This window comes from Aspergillus stella-maris (assembly GCF_047715825.1).
Source record: "Aspergillus stella-maris strain CBS 113639 unplaced genomic scaffold BDV14scaffold_123, whole genome shotgun sequence".
NCBI lineage: Eukaryota > Fungi > Ascomycota > Eurotiomycetes > Eurotiales > Aspergillaceae > Aspergillus > Aspergillus stella-maris.
In genome coordinates, this window is record NW_027396917.1 from 1 (window position 1) to 16,468 (window position 16,468).

Below are 16,468 nucleotides of genomic sequence, written 5' to 3' on the forward strand. Positions count from 1 at the left end.
GCGCTGACTAATAGTAAGTTCGGCGTTGAAGCAGAATACTAGCGGTCAATAAAGGTCGACATTTTCCCTCTAAAATCCATCCTTGCTCAACTTCAAAGTACTATAAAACAACCAATCCACAGAACAGGATATTGCGGACTACCGGGGCGTAGATCCACCTCTTTTCGCGGCCGGACAGGGTCTCAAGTCCCGTTCACGGAGCAAGGCCTGGGAGGACCACAGGAGCTTTGCGGGAGATGGCTCCCAGGCGGCTTATTGCATCCTACGGGTACTCAACAAACCTAGTAACCGACCCCTGCGGAGACCTTCGGGATCGGTTAGTCTACCAGTGTCTTTCCTCCACTACCATGGGAGGCAGCGTATCCCAGCCTCTCCGCATGAGTAGCCCACTGGGGGCAGGGGTTGTTACCATGAACTGGCGCTGCAACTACAAGGTGAATAATCAAGCTCGTAAGGGTGGTGTCTTGCAAGGAGCACTTACAGGAGCCGCCGGCCATTGGTAGATGTTCGTCATGGTCACCCGCTGCCTAGACGCGGTGGGAGGCGGTTCTGGGCGGTTGCGAGGGGCTAGAGACGGAAAGGTCGGACGACACATTGAGGCCGCGAGCGGCCGACGGAGGCACCGAAACGGGGGGGAAGCGAGGGAGGTCAGAGCTATTTATCTTTTACGTACATGACAATGGGGGGGCGGTGGAGTAACAAGATGTTCGCTGCCATCGGCCAGCCCTGAGGCCTATTATCAAAGGCCTCGGAGTACCGCTGGTCCGATATCGACTGCGTCGAACCGATACGAAATCACAAGTAAATGGTTACTAACTACTCTAGAACATGAAAATGCAAAAGTTCAGGCATGGACTAGTCAGAAAAAGCAGCCAAATATTAAAGCTGGGCTAAATAAATCATGTTCTAATATTCCAGCTTTTATTTATGATTCTATCCGGAATCATACTAATGCTGCTGAGCAACCTCATCACAAGGTAAATGCTGCTGGTAAACGCCTGACACTGTCTGAGGCAATACAAAAGTGAGTATTTATTAACCAGTTACAAAGTGGTTAGCAACTACTAGCCGCGTAGTTGTCAATCTCTTGTCTTGTTCCCAACTTGCAGGGGATCTCGAGGTATTCGGCCTCTGCCCGTGCCTGCTCCGTGTCGGTGTCCTTCCACTTGCGTTGGAGGCTTTTGGGTTTCCCGGGGGTAGCGATGTCAAGCGCTAGCCCTACTGGTAGGTGGTCGGAGCCGTGGTGGAGGTCCTTGTCTACCTGGCAGGCGGTTACCGCTGGGACAAGATCCTGGTCCACAAACGCCAGGTCTAGGGTGGATCTCTGCAGGCTGTTCTCTGTTTCCTCCAGGTGCAGATGCCCTTAGGGGTCACTATCTTGAGGTTGTTCTGCGCTGTTATGTCCAGGAGGTCCTCTGCCATCCGGCTGACCTTTTCTTCCTTTGGCATGGACCATAGCGGGTGGTGGAGGTTGAAGTCGCCAACAAGGATGTGATGTGACTCGCCCCCAAGGATGTCAGGGAGCTTAAGGATGGGGCTGTCCTGGTTCCAGAGTGTGTGGGACTCGGATTGGTGATACACGTTTGTGATAGTGACGGTTCTCCCTCCAAGGTCAAGCTGTATCGTTGCTAGGCGGGGCGTGATAAATCTGGCGTTCCATGAGTGTCGGGGCAGCTTCTTGTTTACCAGGAAGCAGACCTTGAACCTCATGTTTGTGGGGTACACGGGTGTGAATGTCGAGCTTGGTTCCCAGTACGTGGCATGGATGTCTGTTCGGACTGCTGGCTTCTGTATTGCTATAACCGAGTACTTGGCTGTGTTTCTGTGTGCGGATAGGAGGGTCATGACCTCCCGTTTTTCGTTCACGTTGTATTGGGCGATTCTAAGGTCGCCTATCATTGCGTTGATGGCGGTGGGGTGTTCGCGGTCGTCATTTCGCAGTCTGTCTGCTCCGTTGGTTGGGAGCCTGCTAGGAAGGCAGTGATCGGTGCGTCGCCTTGGGTTGTCAAGAGTGCTCTAGGTCAACCTGGCTTTCTGACAGGCTGGAATGGAGCTCGGGTGCTGGTCTCTTCAGCGTTGTGGTGCTCGGGGGTGCGGGCCTTTCAACAACTGCGTAAAGTCGCGGGGCGGTTGCAATGGCTCGTTTTATCCTTTCGCGTTCTCGGATTTGGTACTGGCAGTCTCTGGCTTCTGCCTTGTGGTTTTGTGCGCAGTTGGCGCACCTTGTCTTGCTTTTGTCTTTGAGCAGGGGGCATTCCTTCTGCTCGTGTCCCGTTTCCGCGCAATGGCCGCATCTCGTTTTCTCCTTGCAGGTGCGACCGAAGTGGCCGTATCGCTGGCACTTGTAGCACCTCTGCGAGAGGGCTCCTGGGTTAAAGAGCTCAACTTCCTTGAGCTCCTGTCCCACGACCAGTCCTTCCTCGACCAGGTGGTTGGCGCCCTCTGGTGTGTCCAGGTCTAGGATGAGGTCGCTGTGGACTTTGCCCAGAGTTAAGGCGCTCTTTCTCCAGGCGAACCTCAGGATGGTTGTTTTCAGGGCTTTCAGGGCCGGGTTCTCCTTGTGAAGGGTCTCAATTGATTCCTTCTGTTTGTTTGTGTTAAAGTCCGCGATCCGCACCCCGTGGACCAGGACAGTCCTCTTCCTAGGTTTCAGCGTGGCCTTACTGCCCAGCACTGTCTTGCATGCGTAGTCCCTTTCCATCATGTTCTCCTTTGTGTTTGCGTCGTCCGTAAGCAGGGTAGTGTTGTTGCCAAAGCGTCTGGCTGCCAGGACTTGTCCCTGGATGCCGTTTCGTTTAAGCTGCTCGTTGACCTTGGTTACTAGTTCTGGGGCAGGGCCATGGCCCGCTCCTTCTCCAGTTTCCTCAGTAGCAATTCGTATCTCGCGTTTTTCTCTAACTGGGATTTATTTCTCGTTCGTAGGGCGTGCCAGGGCGGCTGCGTAGGTTGGTGGGCTCGGGGGAGGTGTGATGGGCTTGGCGCGTGCCGAGTTTTCGCCCTGCTTCATGAGGTACCTGATAAAGGCGGTTTTGAGCTCCCCAAACGACCGGATGGTGAATCCTGGTTGCTCGAGTGACTTGAGGTCGGCGTCATGGGTTTCAATCAATCCGATTATCTCTTCCTCTAGAGTGGCTTTCCTTGGGCGCGTGGTGGTGGTGTTGTGAGGTTTGTTCGGGGTCCCCTTCCTCTGGGTGTCCGCAGTATTTTCCACCTCCTGGGCCACAACGCGGCTCTCTGGAAGCGGGAAAGACTGAGAGGTGGTTTAGAGTGCAGTGAGATGTATTTTTTGGAGTTCTTCTGGATTTTCAGCGACTTGCTGGCCTCCTGGTAGAATCGACGAAGTTGTTTTAAGGGCGATGATTGTTTGTCTGGGAAGAAGTCAGACTGCAATACGGCAGATGACGTTGAGACGAGCCCTGTGGTATTGAGTAGGCAATGTTCGAGGGAGTCGCTGTCGAAGATTGTTGAGACGTCGGGGCCGATTACCTCTGCTGCGCTTTTTTTGTCAATTTACATTGCAACAACAAGATCTAGCAACCATGGTGACAAGGACATTATCTAGAGGATTTTGACCGGTGTTAAATCGCGATGAAACTCTGGACTACGTACTTCATTTGATCACAATCGATAGTCAACAACCAAGGATCCGATACCTTTTTTACGTGTCATGACACCAAAACGTCTCAGTAATACTTCACCAAATTAAAGTCAATGCTTGTCTTCCCAATAACCTGCCCCTGGCTCTCGGCCTCGAACTTCAGCAGTCCTTCCTGTGCGCCGAATATGACCTTAAGCATGAAATTCAGCCTGTAGATCCGCTCGCCGTCAATGGTCTTGGACTCGAATCTTGTCAGATCCACGTTGGAATAGTCAACCATAATACTACCGACTCTATACACGTCTGTGGGTGGCTTTGTCAGCTTTGAAAACGGGGCGGTTGATGACCTCGAGGCCTTATATGCTCCGTACGTACCTTCTGCATCGTACCGCTCAGGTCGAGTGCTTTTATCGCAAGCATAGAAAGTCACAAATTTCTTTCGACTTCGCTTCTCATGGTGTTCTTGGGTTATTGAGACGCTGTTTGCGTATCCTTGTGCGTATTTGTCTCCCTGGTGGTTGTAGTCTTAGTAAGTTTTGGCTTCTGCAGAATTGAGGAGGGACTAGGTACTGACCTTGGCAATCATCCATTTCATGACGCCCCTAACATACTTCTCCCCCGTAAAGAGTGTGAGGTACGAATCTGACTCTTTGTCAATGCCCTCGCGGAACGGAATGCCCCAGCTAAAACCGTAGTGTCGGCGGCTTCGCTTAGTCGTTGATTGCAATCCCTCTAGGCCACGTAAGGCTGCTCCCTGGACAATAGCGGCTTGGCTGGAAAGGTGAGTATCAGTTTGTTGCTCTCTGGTCTACCCTCAACGCTTTATGGCACTCACGGGTTGTCTGGGACCGTGATGGCCATTTTTCCACCCGAACCAAAAATACTATTGAAAGATTTGCGGAGATATTCAGAGTCCGCAAAGCCTCCGACAAGGACTACTCTCTGTGAACGATCGGTTAGCATGCACTGCAACTGCACAGATGGGGTATAAGGAGAATCTGGTCAGGCGAATTATAGTCTCGCAAGCAGGCAAAGGCAGAAGGAGGTCACAGGCTGAGGTTGTCTGCTAAAGCCCCTTCGCAGTTTACTTACGTTGATAGAGTCCTTGCCGGTTTCCGCGTTTGCGTCCTCAATTTGCTGTTGAACCAGTTCTGTGATTTTCTTGACGACGGGATCGAAGATATTACGCAGATCCTCACTGACGGACGGTGTTAGTCAAATGGTCTGGGATAGATCTCATTTATGGGACGTGTGCAGACCTAGAAACCAAAACAAGTCGCTCTTCATCGTCAAAGTACCGTGCGTCAGGACCATCAATATTCATATTCAACGGCAGTTCGAACATGGTCTCCTCATCCGAACAACCGAAGTCCCGTTTGATGAGCTCAAATTTCTTCATAAACTCACTGCCAGGACCTTTCCGTTTGAACGGCAGTTCATGGAAACTGTCTCCAAATCGGTCCGACATCAACTTGTAGAAGTTACGATCTATTGCTGTTGACCCGCATTTACCCCCTATATTAACAGACTAATTAGCTTATGAGCATAAATGTTGAAGAGTAGACGTACCAATGCCTGTACACAGCTCGTCAAATCTTAGCAAGGGTGAAACACTACTAATGAGGTACGTTGTAATATCCTGGCAAAGATTAGCATCTGTAGCCGTTCGTGCCAGGCTTGAAATGTTCTTACCACAGTTCCCCCTCCACAATCGCAAACGAGAACCCCGTCGCCGGCCTGGAAGAAGAAAAAAAGTTAGCAGAAACTGCAGCCATCACCATTCCATGCTCACCTTGATTGATCCTCCCAGCTTTCCCGAGGTGTATTTTTTCAGGGCTGTTATAGCCGCAGCTTCAGGCTCAGTAACAAGGAACACCTTGTCATTAGTCCGTCCTAATTTCCCTCCAGCAAAGCCTGCTCTTTCGGCTGCGGCCTTTGTCGAGCTCTGCGCTTGATCGGACCAGATGGCTGGTACCGTGAACCAAAATTCCAGGGGCGTTACTTGTAACGCCTCTTCCGTAATATTTTTCTCAAGGGTCTTGATGATATGGTCGTATACATTTGACAGATAGTCCGCTACTACATCAACAGCTGACTTTCCCTCAGGCACTCTTAAAATCCCGCTCTGAGCTGCTGTCTCCAGAGAGGAGTCATCATATTGTGTCAGAGGGGTGTTTTGGTCCAGAAGTAGTTTTGTCCAGGAACATGCTGTCATCCCAGGCTCAACCTGATACCCCCAGCGATTCTTCGTCACTCGCGGATTGTCGGCGGCATATGCGATGCGAGACGGAGATTTGAGAACAGTTTCGCTGTCTCTGGACGGGCCAGGCCAGGTATTGATAAGGACGACATCGCTCAAGTCGTCCCCTTTCGAGCTTACATAGCTGGCGCCTTCGCAAAACTCAAATTAGTGCTCAAGCAAAAGACAGAGGCACTTGTACCACTTACCTGTGAAAGTAGTGCCGTAGTCGACTCCGACAATGATTTTTCGCTGAGAAACCAGAGCAAGAGAGCCAAAGTCCGTGGTGATTGAGAAGTCCGTCTGCGACGATGAACCAAACAGCGGGCGGTTGGGTAAAGGCGCAGTAGTATTGAAACCTCCAAACAAAGGACCACTTGGAAGGGGGCTTTGGCGAGAGGGTCTGTCAAAGACCATTTTCCAGTTTGAATGTCAATCAATAAGTGCTCGCGTGTCAAGTGGGAAAAGACTTTCAAGAATCGATTGCGGAATAAGGCGCGATTTATGTAGCTAGGCTGTGTACAGAAGGACAGCGCCAAAGCAGGATCCAATAGCAAAGGTACAACTTGCCGCCCAGGAATCCAGGCACGCTGCTGGTGCTAACTTAGTCCTTTTCAACCGGTGCTGCCGCATAGGCAGACTACTGGCTAGAAGCCCCTGGTCGTAATGACAATGGAGCGATGGACCCGCATCTATGGCTAGCAGGGGTGTTCAAGGCAAATACTCAGAAGGATCATGCAGCAGGACACCAATTACCCAACCACTTAGCGCGCACTATAGGGATGGTGGAGGACTAGGCTGGCTCGACCCGCCCACGCCATGTTTCATTGCAGGAGCTCAATCTATTGACGGGCTACCACCCCAAACATAGCCCGACTCAAACGCGCTTTCCATATTTCTTTTCCCAATAAGAACGGTCATCAGGTGAGCAGCAGTTCTTCTTCTACGTTCGATAGTTAATTGACAGGGACTCGCTCAGCCATCGCCTATTATTAGCGACAGGCAACCGTCACGCAGCATTGTTGGCCACCAGCAGCGTCGACCGGCTCTTACTCATCCCATCAGTCTACGGGATGAATCGGTTGTCAAAGGTGAGGGATACGCTCCTTGATTTTCTTGGTCGCGCACGCATTCTAACCATTCTCGCTTTTCAAGTTGCTGTGGGGCTCATCAAGCGACGAAAAAATGACTCCAAGGGCACAACCAAGGCCCAGTTGCACTGCTGAGTCTAAACGTCCCAACCGAAATGTGACGGGACTTCCATATGAGAGAGAGACTAGCAGCAGGGTCGATCGAAGCGACGGTCAAGCATGTTCAGATAAAGGCAAATTGGCTGAAGACCCTCTAATGATACATGGGAGGGAGGAAGTCAATCGCTTGAAGGACAAGCTGAGAGAATACGAGAATCACATTCGTAAGCAGCAGGATGCTCTTCACGGTCAAGATGAAATAATTCGATCCCTCCAGGATGGTCTGGCTGGCTCGCAAGAACGACAACAGCAGCTTGAGGCATTGGTTGTTACAAGGCAGGAAGATGCTCTCAGGTCAGTGTCTGGATACAGATTCCCTCCGAAAGAAGATGGCACCATTAGAGCCGAGTTCTCGAAGTTCGGAGACCAAATACGGCCGTGGACGAGGAGATTCGGGGGTGTTTCCTTTGCGGCACTGGAAAACGCTCCACCGAAAGAGAGGGAGGCGATTGTTAAGCAGTTGGGCGGTTGCACAGCTCACCAGAACTGGCAGGATCTTGTCAAGGAGGTCCCAATTGCATCTAGCAAGATACCGACCGTCTTACTCCAGGCTCTCTTGGCCAAAGACGTTTTCAACAAATTGTTTACAGACCCCTTTATCGCATTTATCGAGTCTGAGGGTGGCCAGTCAACTCCAGCTCCGGAACAGATGAATGAACTCCAAAGAATAATGGCTAAAAGTAAGATTGTGACATGGCCTTGACGCTAGAAAGATTGCTAACAGGACCTGACAGTTAACGAGTCACAAGCCCACATTTGGCGCTCAGAGACACTACGCAACCTGCTCCAGGCGCCGGACCACAAAGGCGCGTCATTCCTACAAGAAAGAATGGACAAAATATGTCGCAGCCTTGCGACCGACTTTCTTTCAGGTCCAGCGCGGACTCTCATGCAACCAGCCAAAAATAGCAGTGAGACCACCCAGCGCCAGCAGGAGCTGCAAGCCCTGTACACTCAAGCAAGCCGGCTGGCGCTATCCCTCTGGACGCAGCGAGCATCCATGAGGTGTCTAAGCATCCGAGACCTACCCCTGTTCTCGGTAGCCAATCCAATAACAAGTGTGCATCGGCTGCAGCATTTGGATGAAGACGATACGCGCTTTGACGGTGGAAGAATCCTGCTCGTAGTCCAACCAGCGATCCTGGCTTTCGGCACTGAGCACGCGGAAAACTACGACCAGTTCAAGATCTGGGCTCCGGCGGTGGTCCTGGTCAGTGAGCCTTGCAAATTAAAATGCTAGAATGGAATTGTTCTTTGATTTGCGTGCAAAGCGCCCTCCACTCCTGACTCCTGAGCCTGCACTGTACTTTTGTTGAGCATTCCTCGGTGCGGATCACCCCTGTCTAGCTTCGTGGAGATCGTAGGCGCTAGTCATAACACCCAATCGTTCCATCAAGATAGCGAACACACCCGCGGGCTGGGGTACGGTATCGCCCAACGGCCTGGTAGTGAGCGGTAGCTAGCAGGCAATTGTACCCCCATAATCATCCTTATAATATTGTGGGAACCAACACAATTGGCTACCGCTGTGATCTACATGGAGCCGGCGCTTTACCTCGCGCTGTGTGATTGTGTCGACAACCCAAAAGCTGCGCCATGGCCATATCTGATAAATCGAGCAGATACGAAGTTTTATCAGAAGTTTTAGACACTTCCAAGTCCCTGAATCGCAAATTCCCATCTACCAAGTATCACGCAATGTTATGGGGATGGCCACCCAGCAAGAAGTCTCTGCATTCCTCAAGCTATCTGACTGCGGGGCTATCTCAGGTTACAGGTGAGGTGGCACCGTTCTAAGGGTGAGACGCCGCGCTATACGAAGCACTTTGGATACATGTGAAGCTATTAAAGGAAGAAGAGTGAAATTGAATTTCGCGGTATGTGGTCTAGTATTTAGAAACTGAGGTGCCGCGCCGCTTATGGCAAGACCCGCCCGCAGGTTAGGGGGGGGCTTGCGGCTTCTGAGCAGCGGCACCTGTGGAGCTTGTCGGAGCATACTACCTTCCAGTACCGCCTGCCCCTAACGTAAATCACGGGTCGTCCGACCGCACAAGTCATCCGACCGCCGCCCCGCTTTTTGCATACGCTCTACAACTTGAAGCCTTTGTCAGATAAGATCAGATTGGTCCTGCTTAGGGTCTCCAAAGAGGCCTGTAAGGTATTCTGAGATCAAAGATAGAAGAAGAGGATCGTTGAAATGCAATCGTTGGTTCGTTGACAACCTGACTGTGTTGCTTGTTCCGAAGATAAGACACGAAGAACAAAACTAATTACAGGTGGGTAGTGAGCGTCCTTATATACCATTCGTCGTCGTCCTCATCGTCCTGCCAGGGGGGGTCTTAGTTGAGCGTTGTTTGGAATTCTCTCGGCGTTGGTTAGAAAGTTTTTCCGAAATCCCAACCAACGCCTGGAGGCAGGAGCAAGCGTTGGTTGGGCAAAAATCCCAACCAACGCCTGGCTGACAATCACACAGATTGATTTTCCAACCAACAGTCGCACCTGCTTCTTACTCTAAGTAACTAAAATACTAGGCTGCCAAGCATTTGTATAGACTTTGTGTAGTAAGATCATGATTCTAAATTACTTTATAGCTGCCGACAATGTAGACAACTACTTAGTTAATATAGAAAATGTGTAATTAAGACGCGTAAAACCAGTTCTCTTTATTATAACTACAGCATGTGCTCTTGTTGTGGTAGCATGTAACCAGGTAACTACATGAGTAGTATATATATCTCCCCTTATCTTTACTAAGACACCCTTCTTTACTCCTACTTTATATATGCTAAGCACCTGCTCAGCATCTACTCATGATATCCCAACTAAATCCCAGCAATCGGCCTAGCACCAGCGCCAACAAGCCTATATTTAGAGAGGAGGTTGATAACCCTGAAGTTGCCTCCGCCATAGATAATGCAGTGGACCGTTGGTTGGAAAATGGGCAAGAGGTAGAGGAATCAACTGTTGGTTGGGAATCTTGAATAATAAAGAGAGTCAGCCGTTGCTTGGGATGAGGTTGGGAGGCTTGGCCCTGAGCAACGCCGAAAGTTTTTCCGTTCCATTTTCCAACCAACGCTGGCAGAATCCCAAACAACGCTCAGCATGGTACTCGACCTCTGCGGCGCCCGGCACTGGTCACCAAATGAAGGGAAATCGAGGCCGTATACGATGACGGCTCGATATGGTAGTAGAATAAATGATAATAAAGGTCAACAAATGACTATCTGAACGTAGTACTCAGTATGGAGCTGGTTCAATAACTAATTGTGTTGTTGTTGTTGCTATCTTGATGGCAGACCTCCATAAGGGAAGCCGCTCTATTGCGGTCACGTGGTTCACCGCCTTAACAGTGTCAAGGTGCGGGCTCAGGAGTGTATTCAGAACAGGCTAACGAAGTAGATATACGGGCAGAACATAGGATCAGGCTATCAGACAGGCGCTTAGTATAAGAAGACGTCGCTCAGAGATCAGGAACAGGATCAACACCGGAGTCAAGGAAGTATCAGTCAACCAGGCGGTTAGAACAGGCAGAATCTCGCGATCCTCATCCCGGGCACGGTGCCCGGAGTGAGGCTCCAAGCTGGCACCGTGACAGTCAAGGGTTGTAAGGTAGCTATCTATAATGCTGGGCTATTGGCACAGGAGAACAACAATCTCCATTCATATGTTACAGATCTCATGATAAAAAAGAGTTGTTCTAAGTGCTTAATAACTCCTATGAATGGTATTTTATTTAAGGAAGGGTAGGAGCTTATTTTATTGAGAAATAATAAAGTGTAAGTTAAAGGGGAAGGGTCAAGTACCAGTGCCCTTTAAACTTTAGAGAGACCTAGGCACGCCCCACCAACATGTTTGGATTGTGGTGTAAAAGGTTATAAAAGAACAAGTTGTCCAGCTTGTAAACATGTTTAAATTAATTGATTTAAACTACAATTAATAAAGTTATTAGAATTAAAAGTTTGTAGAGCATGGGGATGGTGGGGAAAAACACCGGCCGCCCGGGAATTACGTTAATGCTTGGTAATCTCAAAATTAAGAGTAATTCTCGTGCTTTCAAAGCCAAGAATTTGGAGACTAGCATTCCAGTGTCTTGGGTCAACCATTGAGACCCGTAAACTAGCAAATGGAAGTTGCTAGTGCTACTCTACAAGGTTCTTTAGGCCTCCGGAGTCCGGGTTCATGGTACGTATGGGGTGCATCGACACTAATGGTGCTCCACAAGATGCGCGTAATGCACGTGGAAACCTGAGGTTCCTTAAGTTACGTACTGGAACTGGAAATGGAAGTGGACTATGCAAGCAAGGAATCAGGATTGGTCAAGAAAAATACATACACAGTTAACGATTGGAACTTCAAAGCCATGGCTAGACTGTGGGCTGCGGACCGCGGACCGCGAACCGTGACGACCTACTCACACTTACCGAGATGAAAATGGCCAAAATCCTCTGAGTTATGCAATGACATATAAAGCTAAGAAACCAGTGCTGGCCGCCCGTTTAGACGACGAGAAACTTGAGGTCACTCGAAAACACAAACACCAAGGAACTGTCGAATGATATAGAATCATCTGTATCAAAGTGGCAAAGGGAGGATCTATGTAGAACTGCTCAGAGGCTTCCGTATTGCTATATCAATGAGCCTTTGTTGTACGGACACTGGACATAAGCAGTTTCCTACCATAGTTACCACCATCCTCTCTAAATAATCAAGACATCGATTCTTCTGCTTTAATCGTGTGTAAGCTGACAGATAATGGCCGAAGCTGTGCCTTTTGCTGATCCAAAAGATTTACATCATTCTTATACATAATTGGCGAATATTCTCACAAATACAAACGAAACAGAGTAGGACCAGGACAAGAGTGTCTTATTATTGGGCGATAGCTATGTTATGGTCTCGTGTGACTCGGTGTCAAAGTATTATTTATAAAGAGACACCTTATAAAGGGGAAACCAGCGCTTCAATTATTCAAGTACGTATTATTTGCCCGTACCTATCTGACATCATACTACACCCTTCCCCTTCTCCCAAGGGCCAAGATGTAATGGACGGAGTCATAGGACAGGAATAATCAGCCCAACCGTTAGACTACCATTTGAGCTTTCAAGAGCCGAGACCATTACCCCGTGGAAAAACAATCATCGAATACTATAACTTCATACCCCTCCGCCCCCGGTCTCCAACACATTATCAAAAAACGAGAGAGGCGAGTAAAAGCCGGTAGGAAGAACTGATCAGGTCTTTCGTTAGTTACAGTTGAAATACATAACGGAGTGAATCTTCTTCTTACATTCATTATTAACCTGGTACGTTGCGCTGAATCCATTCAGAGAAGGTATAGCATCAAATTGAAATTCCGATAAAAAGTCAGAAGATCCTGAAGCAGCCGGGAGCCCGCTACTGCTATCTTCGGCTTCTGTGTTTGTTTTCCCGAGGACGATGCTCAGAGCTTTGGCTACCTTTCCGGCTTCTGCAGATGCAGAAGTCGTGCTCATCTGAAGCCAGATTGTGTGCGAGGTCGTTAGTTGCTGTCGGACCTCTTCAGCCCTAGATGACCATTTTCTGTCTGTCTGCCCTGCAGGTCCTGTCTCAAGCAAGTCATCAAACTTATCAACGTCCTGTAGGTAAAGGCAGAGCACGCTCGTTGCGAGGAGAACATCCTGGTTGAAAAGATGTGTGACTTTCCATCTAAGCTGAGACAAGCGGCCAAATGGCTGCGACTCTTCGTGGAGCATTTGCTGAAAGGATAGGATTTTGAGTGCTGAATCTAAACAAATCCGCACTGACTCTCTGTCGCGTTCCCGCTCTCGCTCTTGAGTCTGTCGAGCTGAATAGCTGACCAATGCTCTTCGGTACAGCAGAATGCGTGATTTGTGGTAGGTCGTCTCGACACTCACCCGGTGCATCACATGGATCGGACTATCCGTAATGGGAGGGTGTGACATGGAGGTGTCCCAGCGCAAGATAGGCGGAATAGCACGCTTATGCACGTCTTCCAGAAGCGTGTCGATCTTGATGACCTCTTCGTACGAAGGGGATTTAATATCGGTGTTGACATCGCAAATCGGACCAAGTGCTGAGATCAGTCGCTTCCTTGCAATGAGAGGGAGTACAGTCGTCCACTCTGTTTCTGGTCTTGGTGGCGGCATCTCGGTCGTGTCTTCGTCGTAATCGCAGTCGCGCAGATTACGGGGCTCTTTTGTGTCGATGTGCGTGTCCGTCGCACTTCGGGGGAGGCCCATTTCCATGGAGATGCCGAGATCTAGTGATAGGATTGTAGTCCAGACGCGTCTACGTATCTCAGCCTCGAATGGAGATATTCCAGGGAAGTGGTCTGGGTCTCGATGGTAGCCCATGCGCGTTGCAATGTGGAGTATCATGTCAATCAAAAGCCAGCCGTCGGTAGCGCTGTCTTTCAGGAGTATGAATTCTCCTGTGAGAAGCGTTATGAGGGTCTCCAAGATATATGGTCCTCCTGTCGTATACCTGGCTAGAATAAGGCACTGGACGGACTTTTCCCGGAAGGCCTCTTTCATGGTAAGATATTCCGCCTTGAGCGATTCCGCTCGTCCTTCGGTAAGGTCAACGGTGAAAGACTGTAACTGCGCCGCAATGTATAACATGGAGAACATGAGACCAATCCAAGCGATAGACGTCGACCACGGGTCTTTCCAGAAGGCTTCGTACTGTCAAACGTCAGACTCTTTGTGATCGACCACAGGTGGAAAGGGAATTACCTCTCGGAGAAATTTCTTGCTATGGAGGAGGTCTACAGCACACAGTCAGTACCTCTGAAATCGGATCTAAAGCTTTTAATGTACTAACACGGAGTGACAATGTAAGAGTCAAAATGAAGAGTCATAAGCCGGTCAACAACTGTACGAGGAGGAACAGCAGCTAGTATCTCATCTCGAGATGCATGGCGGTTCGGACCATAGAACAAGTGCGAGCCGGGTGGAGGCTTGCTATCAGAGACCAAGTCCTCCTTCAGTCCTTTGATTTTGGTGAGAATAGCCTCCCAATGCGCACTCTGGACATAGCTCGTTCCCGACTCGCGCAACTTGAGGGTGCCAGGGTCTGCTGGGGATGCATCTCCATTTTGGAAAGTTCCTGGTGGCTGGGCCTCAGGGATCACATTTCCGAGTGGTGATGTTGATGCGGGTGGAGTTGGGAGGGATTGGCCTTTTATGAGCGTTACGACAAGGCTCTCCAATTCAGCCACTCTGCCATGGATGTTGGTGGACTGTCGCGGAACAACTGGCAGCGTAGAAGATGCCGCATAGTTGCAGGAAGTGGTGAGACCGCGCCTTGAGCAAGCTCCGCATGGATGGTGTCGGTCACATCTTAGTCTGGCAACGTTAAGGGTGCACGGTTGTGATGGCTGTGGAGCACGTACTTTCGGTGTCTGCAGGGGTCGCAGGAAAGCTGGACCTTGTCTCGACGTCGATTCGGCGGCGGACGCGGACGCTGGGCATTTTCGGCCATGTTCACCTTATTCTCACAGTTTTAGAGTCACTTGAAGAAAGAAAGGAGCAGAGAGATGGAATGGAAATGGAGGAACGACCGTCCGACCATCCGCGCGACCGTCCGCGTTGATCATCCGCGCAGTCCCGGATTGATGCCTCAGGCCGAATTAGTCAGGGCTATCCTCCGACCCTCCGCGTCCGCTCTCCCCGGTGTTAATCAAATCTCCGGTTTGCCCAGAAATATAAATCTAAATAAGACTCCAAAATGTAGGAGGCAGATCCTGGTACCAGTATCTAATACTACAAAGTCACACCATGGCCGCTGACTTGGAATCCGCCCACGAGAAGCCGGTTATACCGGAAGTCCACCATGACCAACAATCCAGCGAGCCTGAGCAGGCAGATACAAAGAGCAATGTGGTTGACTGGGATGGATCAGACGACCCCCAGAATCCGCGGAATTGGCCTACATGGAAACGCATGGCCCAAGTCATCCTCGTCACCATGTTCTTGCTCACTGCGTAAGCCAGTTCCTGCTCCTTTGGCATAGTAAAAACATACTAACCACAAATATACAGCAACCTTGCCGCCACGATGTTTGCGCCTGGGTCTGCTGTTCTAGCTCAGGAGTTCAACGTCACGAGTTCCGCCATAACCAGTCTCACCGTGTCCATTTACCTTGCCGGCTTCGCCATCGGGCCAATGATCATCGCACCGTTATCTGAACTGTACGGACGCCTTGTGATTTACCACATCAGCTATGTCTTTTACATTGGCTTCATCATCGGGTGTGCGCTGAGCAAGAACACCGGCATGTTTCTCGCTTTTCGAGTTCTTGCCGGATGTGCTTCTTCGGGCCCGTTGACTGTCGGCGGAGGAACCGTCGCCGACGTCGTCCCGCCAGCTCAGCGCGGGAGAGCAATGTCTCTGTTTTTTACGGGGCCTCTTTTGGGACCGGTCTTGGGTCCAGTTATTGGTGGCTTTGTGTCTGAATCAATTGGCTGGCGATGGACTTTTTGGATCATCTTAATCCTAGTAAGTAGCGCTTACCCTTATCGTCCCCAAGTCGCTAACGGACAACTTAGGCCGGCGTATCATTCATCATATCAATCTTTCTACTCCGCGAGACTAATGCCGCCGTCCTGCTAAATTGGAAGACCGCTCGTCTCCGCAAGGAGACCGGCAATGCAGCTCTGGTTTCAGTCATGGACCGAGGCCTGCGACCCCGCCAACTATTCCTCCGCGCAATCACCCGCCCAACAAAACTCCTCTTCCTATCCCCAATCGTACTCCTCCTAGCCCTCCTCTGCGCATTCATATTCGGCCTCCTCTTCCTCCTCTTCACTACATTCCCCACAGTCTTCGAAGAACAGTACCACTTCTCCGCCGGCATATCAGGCCTAGCCTACCTGGGCGTCGGCCTCGGCATGGCCAGCGGCCTCGCAACATTCGCCTTTTTGAGCGACAAACTCCAAAGATCACTCGGCGACTCACCTACACCAGAGGGCCGCCTAAAGCCCATGATGTGGGTTATACCCACCATCCCCATCGGCATCTTCTGGTACGGCTGGGCAGCCGATCAGGCGACGCACTGGATCGTTCCTATCCTTGGTACATTCTTCTTCGGGTTCGGTTGTCTCTGGGTTATGATGCCGACGCAGCTTTATATGGTTGATGCGTTTGGGCCTGAGGCTGCGGCGTCGGCGCTCGCTGCGAATGCGGTGCTTAGACTCCTTGCTGCGGCTTTTCTTCCGTTGGCTGGGCCGTCGCTTTATACTAATCTAGGACTCGGGTGGGGGAATAGTGTACTGGGTTTCATTGGGGTTGCTTTTTTGCCTGTGCCGTTTTTGTTTTTTCGGTATGGGGGGTGGTTGAGGGAGAGGTTTGTTGTGAAGCTTTAAGGGGTGTTTTGTGT

At 50.2% G+C, this 16,468-nt stretch overlaps 6 protein-coding genes across 6 annotated transcripts; 3 read left to right on the forward strand and 3 right to left on the reverse strand.

Annotated features, from left to right (window-relative positions):
* On the reverse strand, nucleotides 1-643 carry BDV14DRAFT_185703 (uncharacterized protein). Its single transcript, XM_073770708.1, has 2 exons — nucleotides 482-643; nucleotides 1-421 (listed from the first exon to the last, which is right to left on the reverse strand). The coding sequence occupies exons 1-2, from the start codon at nucleotides 593-595 to the stop codon at nucleotides 323-325; spliced, it is 213 nt and encodes a 70-aa protein (XP_073621874.1). The 5' UTR covers nucleotides 596-643; the 3' UTR covers nucleotides 1-322.
* A 2,901-nt stretch (nucleotides 644-3,544) lies between these two features.
* On the reverse strand, nucleotides 3,545-6,403 carry BDV14DRAFT_185706 (Hsp70 family protein). Its single transcript, XM_073770709.1, has 10 exons — nucleotides 6,047-6,403; nucleotides 5,391-5,989; nucleotides 5,291-5,335; nucleotides 5,168-5,237; nucleotides 4,858-5,113; nucleotides 4,691-4,796; nucleotides 4,434-4,540; nucleotides 4,173-4,371; nucleotides 3,974-4,109; nucleotides 3,545-3,901 (listed from the first exon to the last, which is right to left on the reverse strand). The coding sequence occupies exons 1-10, from the start codon at nucleotides 6,252-6,254 to the stop codon at nucleotides 3,684-3,686; spliced, it is 1,944 nt and encodes a 647-aa protein (XP_073621875.1). The 5' UTR covers nucleotides 6,255-6,403; the 3' UTR covers nucleotides 3,545-3,683.
* A 781-nt stretch (nucleotides 6,404-7,184) lies between these two features.
* On the forward strand, nucleotides 7,185-8,327 carry BDV14DRAFT_206163 (uncharacterized protein; the record flags this gene model as incomplete). Its single annotated transcript, XM_073774862.1, has 2 exons — nucleotides 7,185-7,767; nucleotides 7,822-8,327. 2 exons carry the CDS (start codon nucleotides 7,185-7,187, stop codon nucleotides 8,325-8,327), a joined length of 1,089 nt encoding a protein of 362 aa, XP_073621876.1.
* Nucleotides 8,328-9,721: 1,394 nt separating this feature from the next.
* Nucleotides 9,722-10,087, forward strand: BDV14DRAFT_185709 (uncharacterized protein). The gene has a single exon (XM_073770710.1). The coding sequence runs from the start codon at nucleotides 9,898-9,900 to the stop codon at nucleotides 10,066-10,068; it is 171 nt and encodes a 56-aa protein (XP_073621877.1). The 5' UTR covers nucleotides 9,722-9,897; the 3' UTR covers nucleotides 10,069-10,087.
* A 1,945-nt stretch (nucleotides 10,088-12,032) lies between these two features.
* Nucleotides 12,033-14,572, reverse strand: BDV14DRAFT_207266 (uncharacterized protein; the record flags this gene model as incomplete). Its single annotated transcript, XM_073775101.1, has 4 exons — nucleotides 12,033-12,317; nucleotides 12,378-13,766; nucleotides 13,913-14,436; nucleotides 14,484-14,572. 4 exons carry the CDS (start codon nucleotides 14,570-14,572, stop codon nucleotides 12,244-12,246), a joined length of 2,076 nt encoding a protein of 691 aa, XP_073621878.1. The 3' UTR covers nucleotides 12,033-12,243.
* Nucleotides 14,573-14,868: 296 nt separating this feature from the next.
* Nucleotides 14,869-16,454, forward strand: BDV14DRAFT_194199 (MFS transporter; the record flags this gene model as incomplete). Its single annotated transcript, XM_073771896.1, has 3 exons — nucleotides 14,869-15,074; nucleotides 15,132-15,588; nucleotides 15,639-16,454. 3 exons carry the CDS (start codon nucleotides 14,869-14,871, stop codon nucleotides 16,452-16,454), a joined length of 1,479 nt encoding a protein of 492 aa, XP_073621879.1.
* Nucleotides 16,455-16,468: the final 14 nt, after the last annotated feature.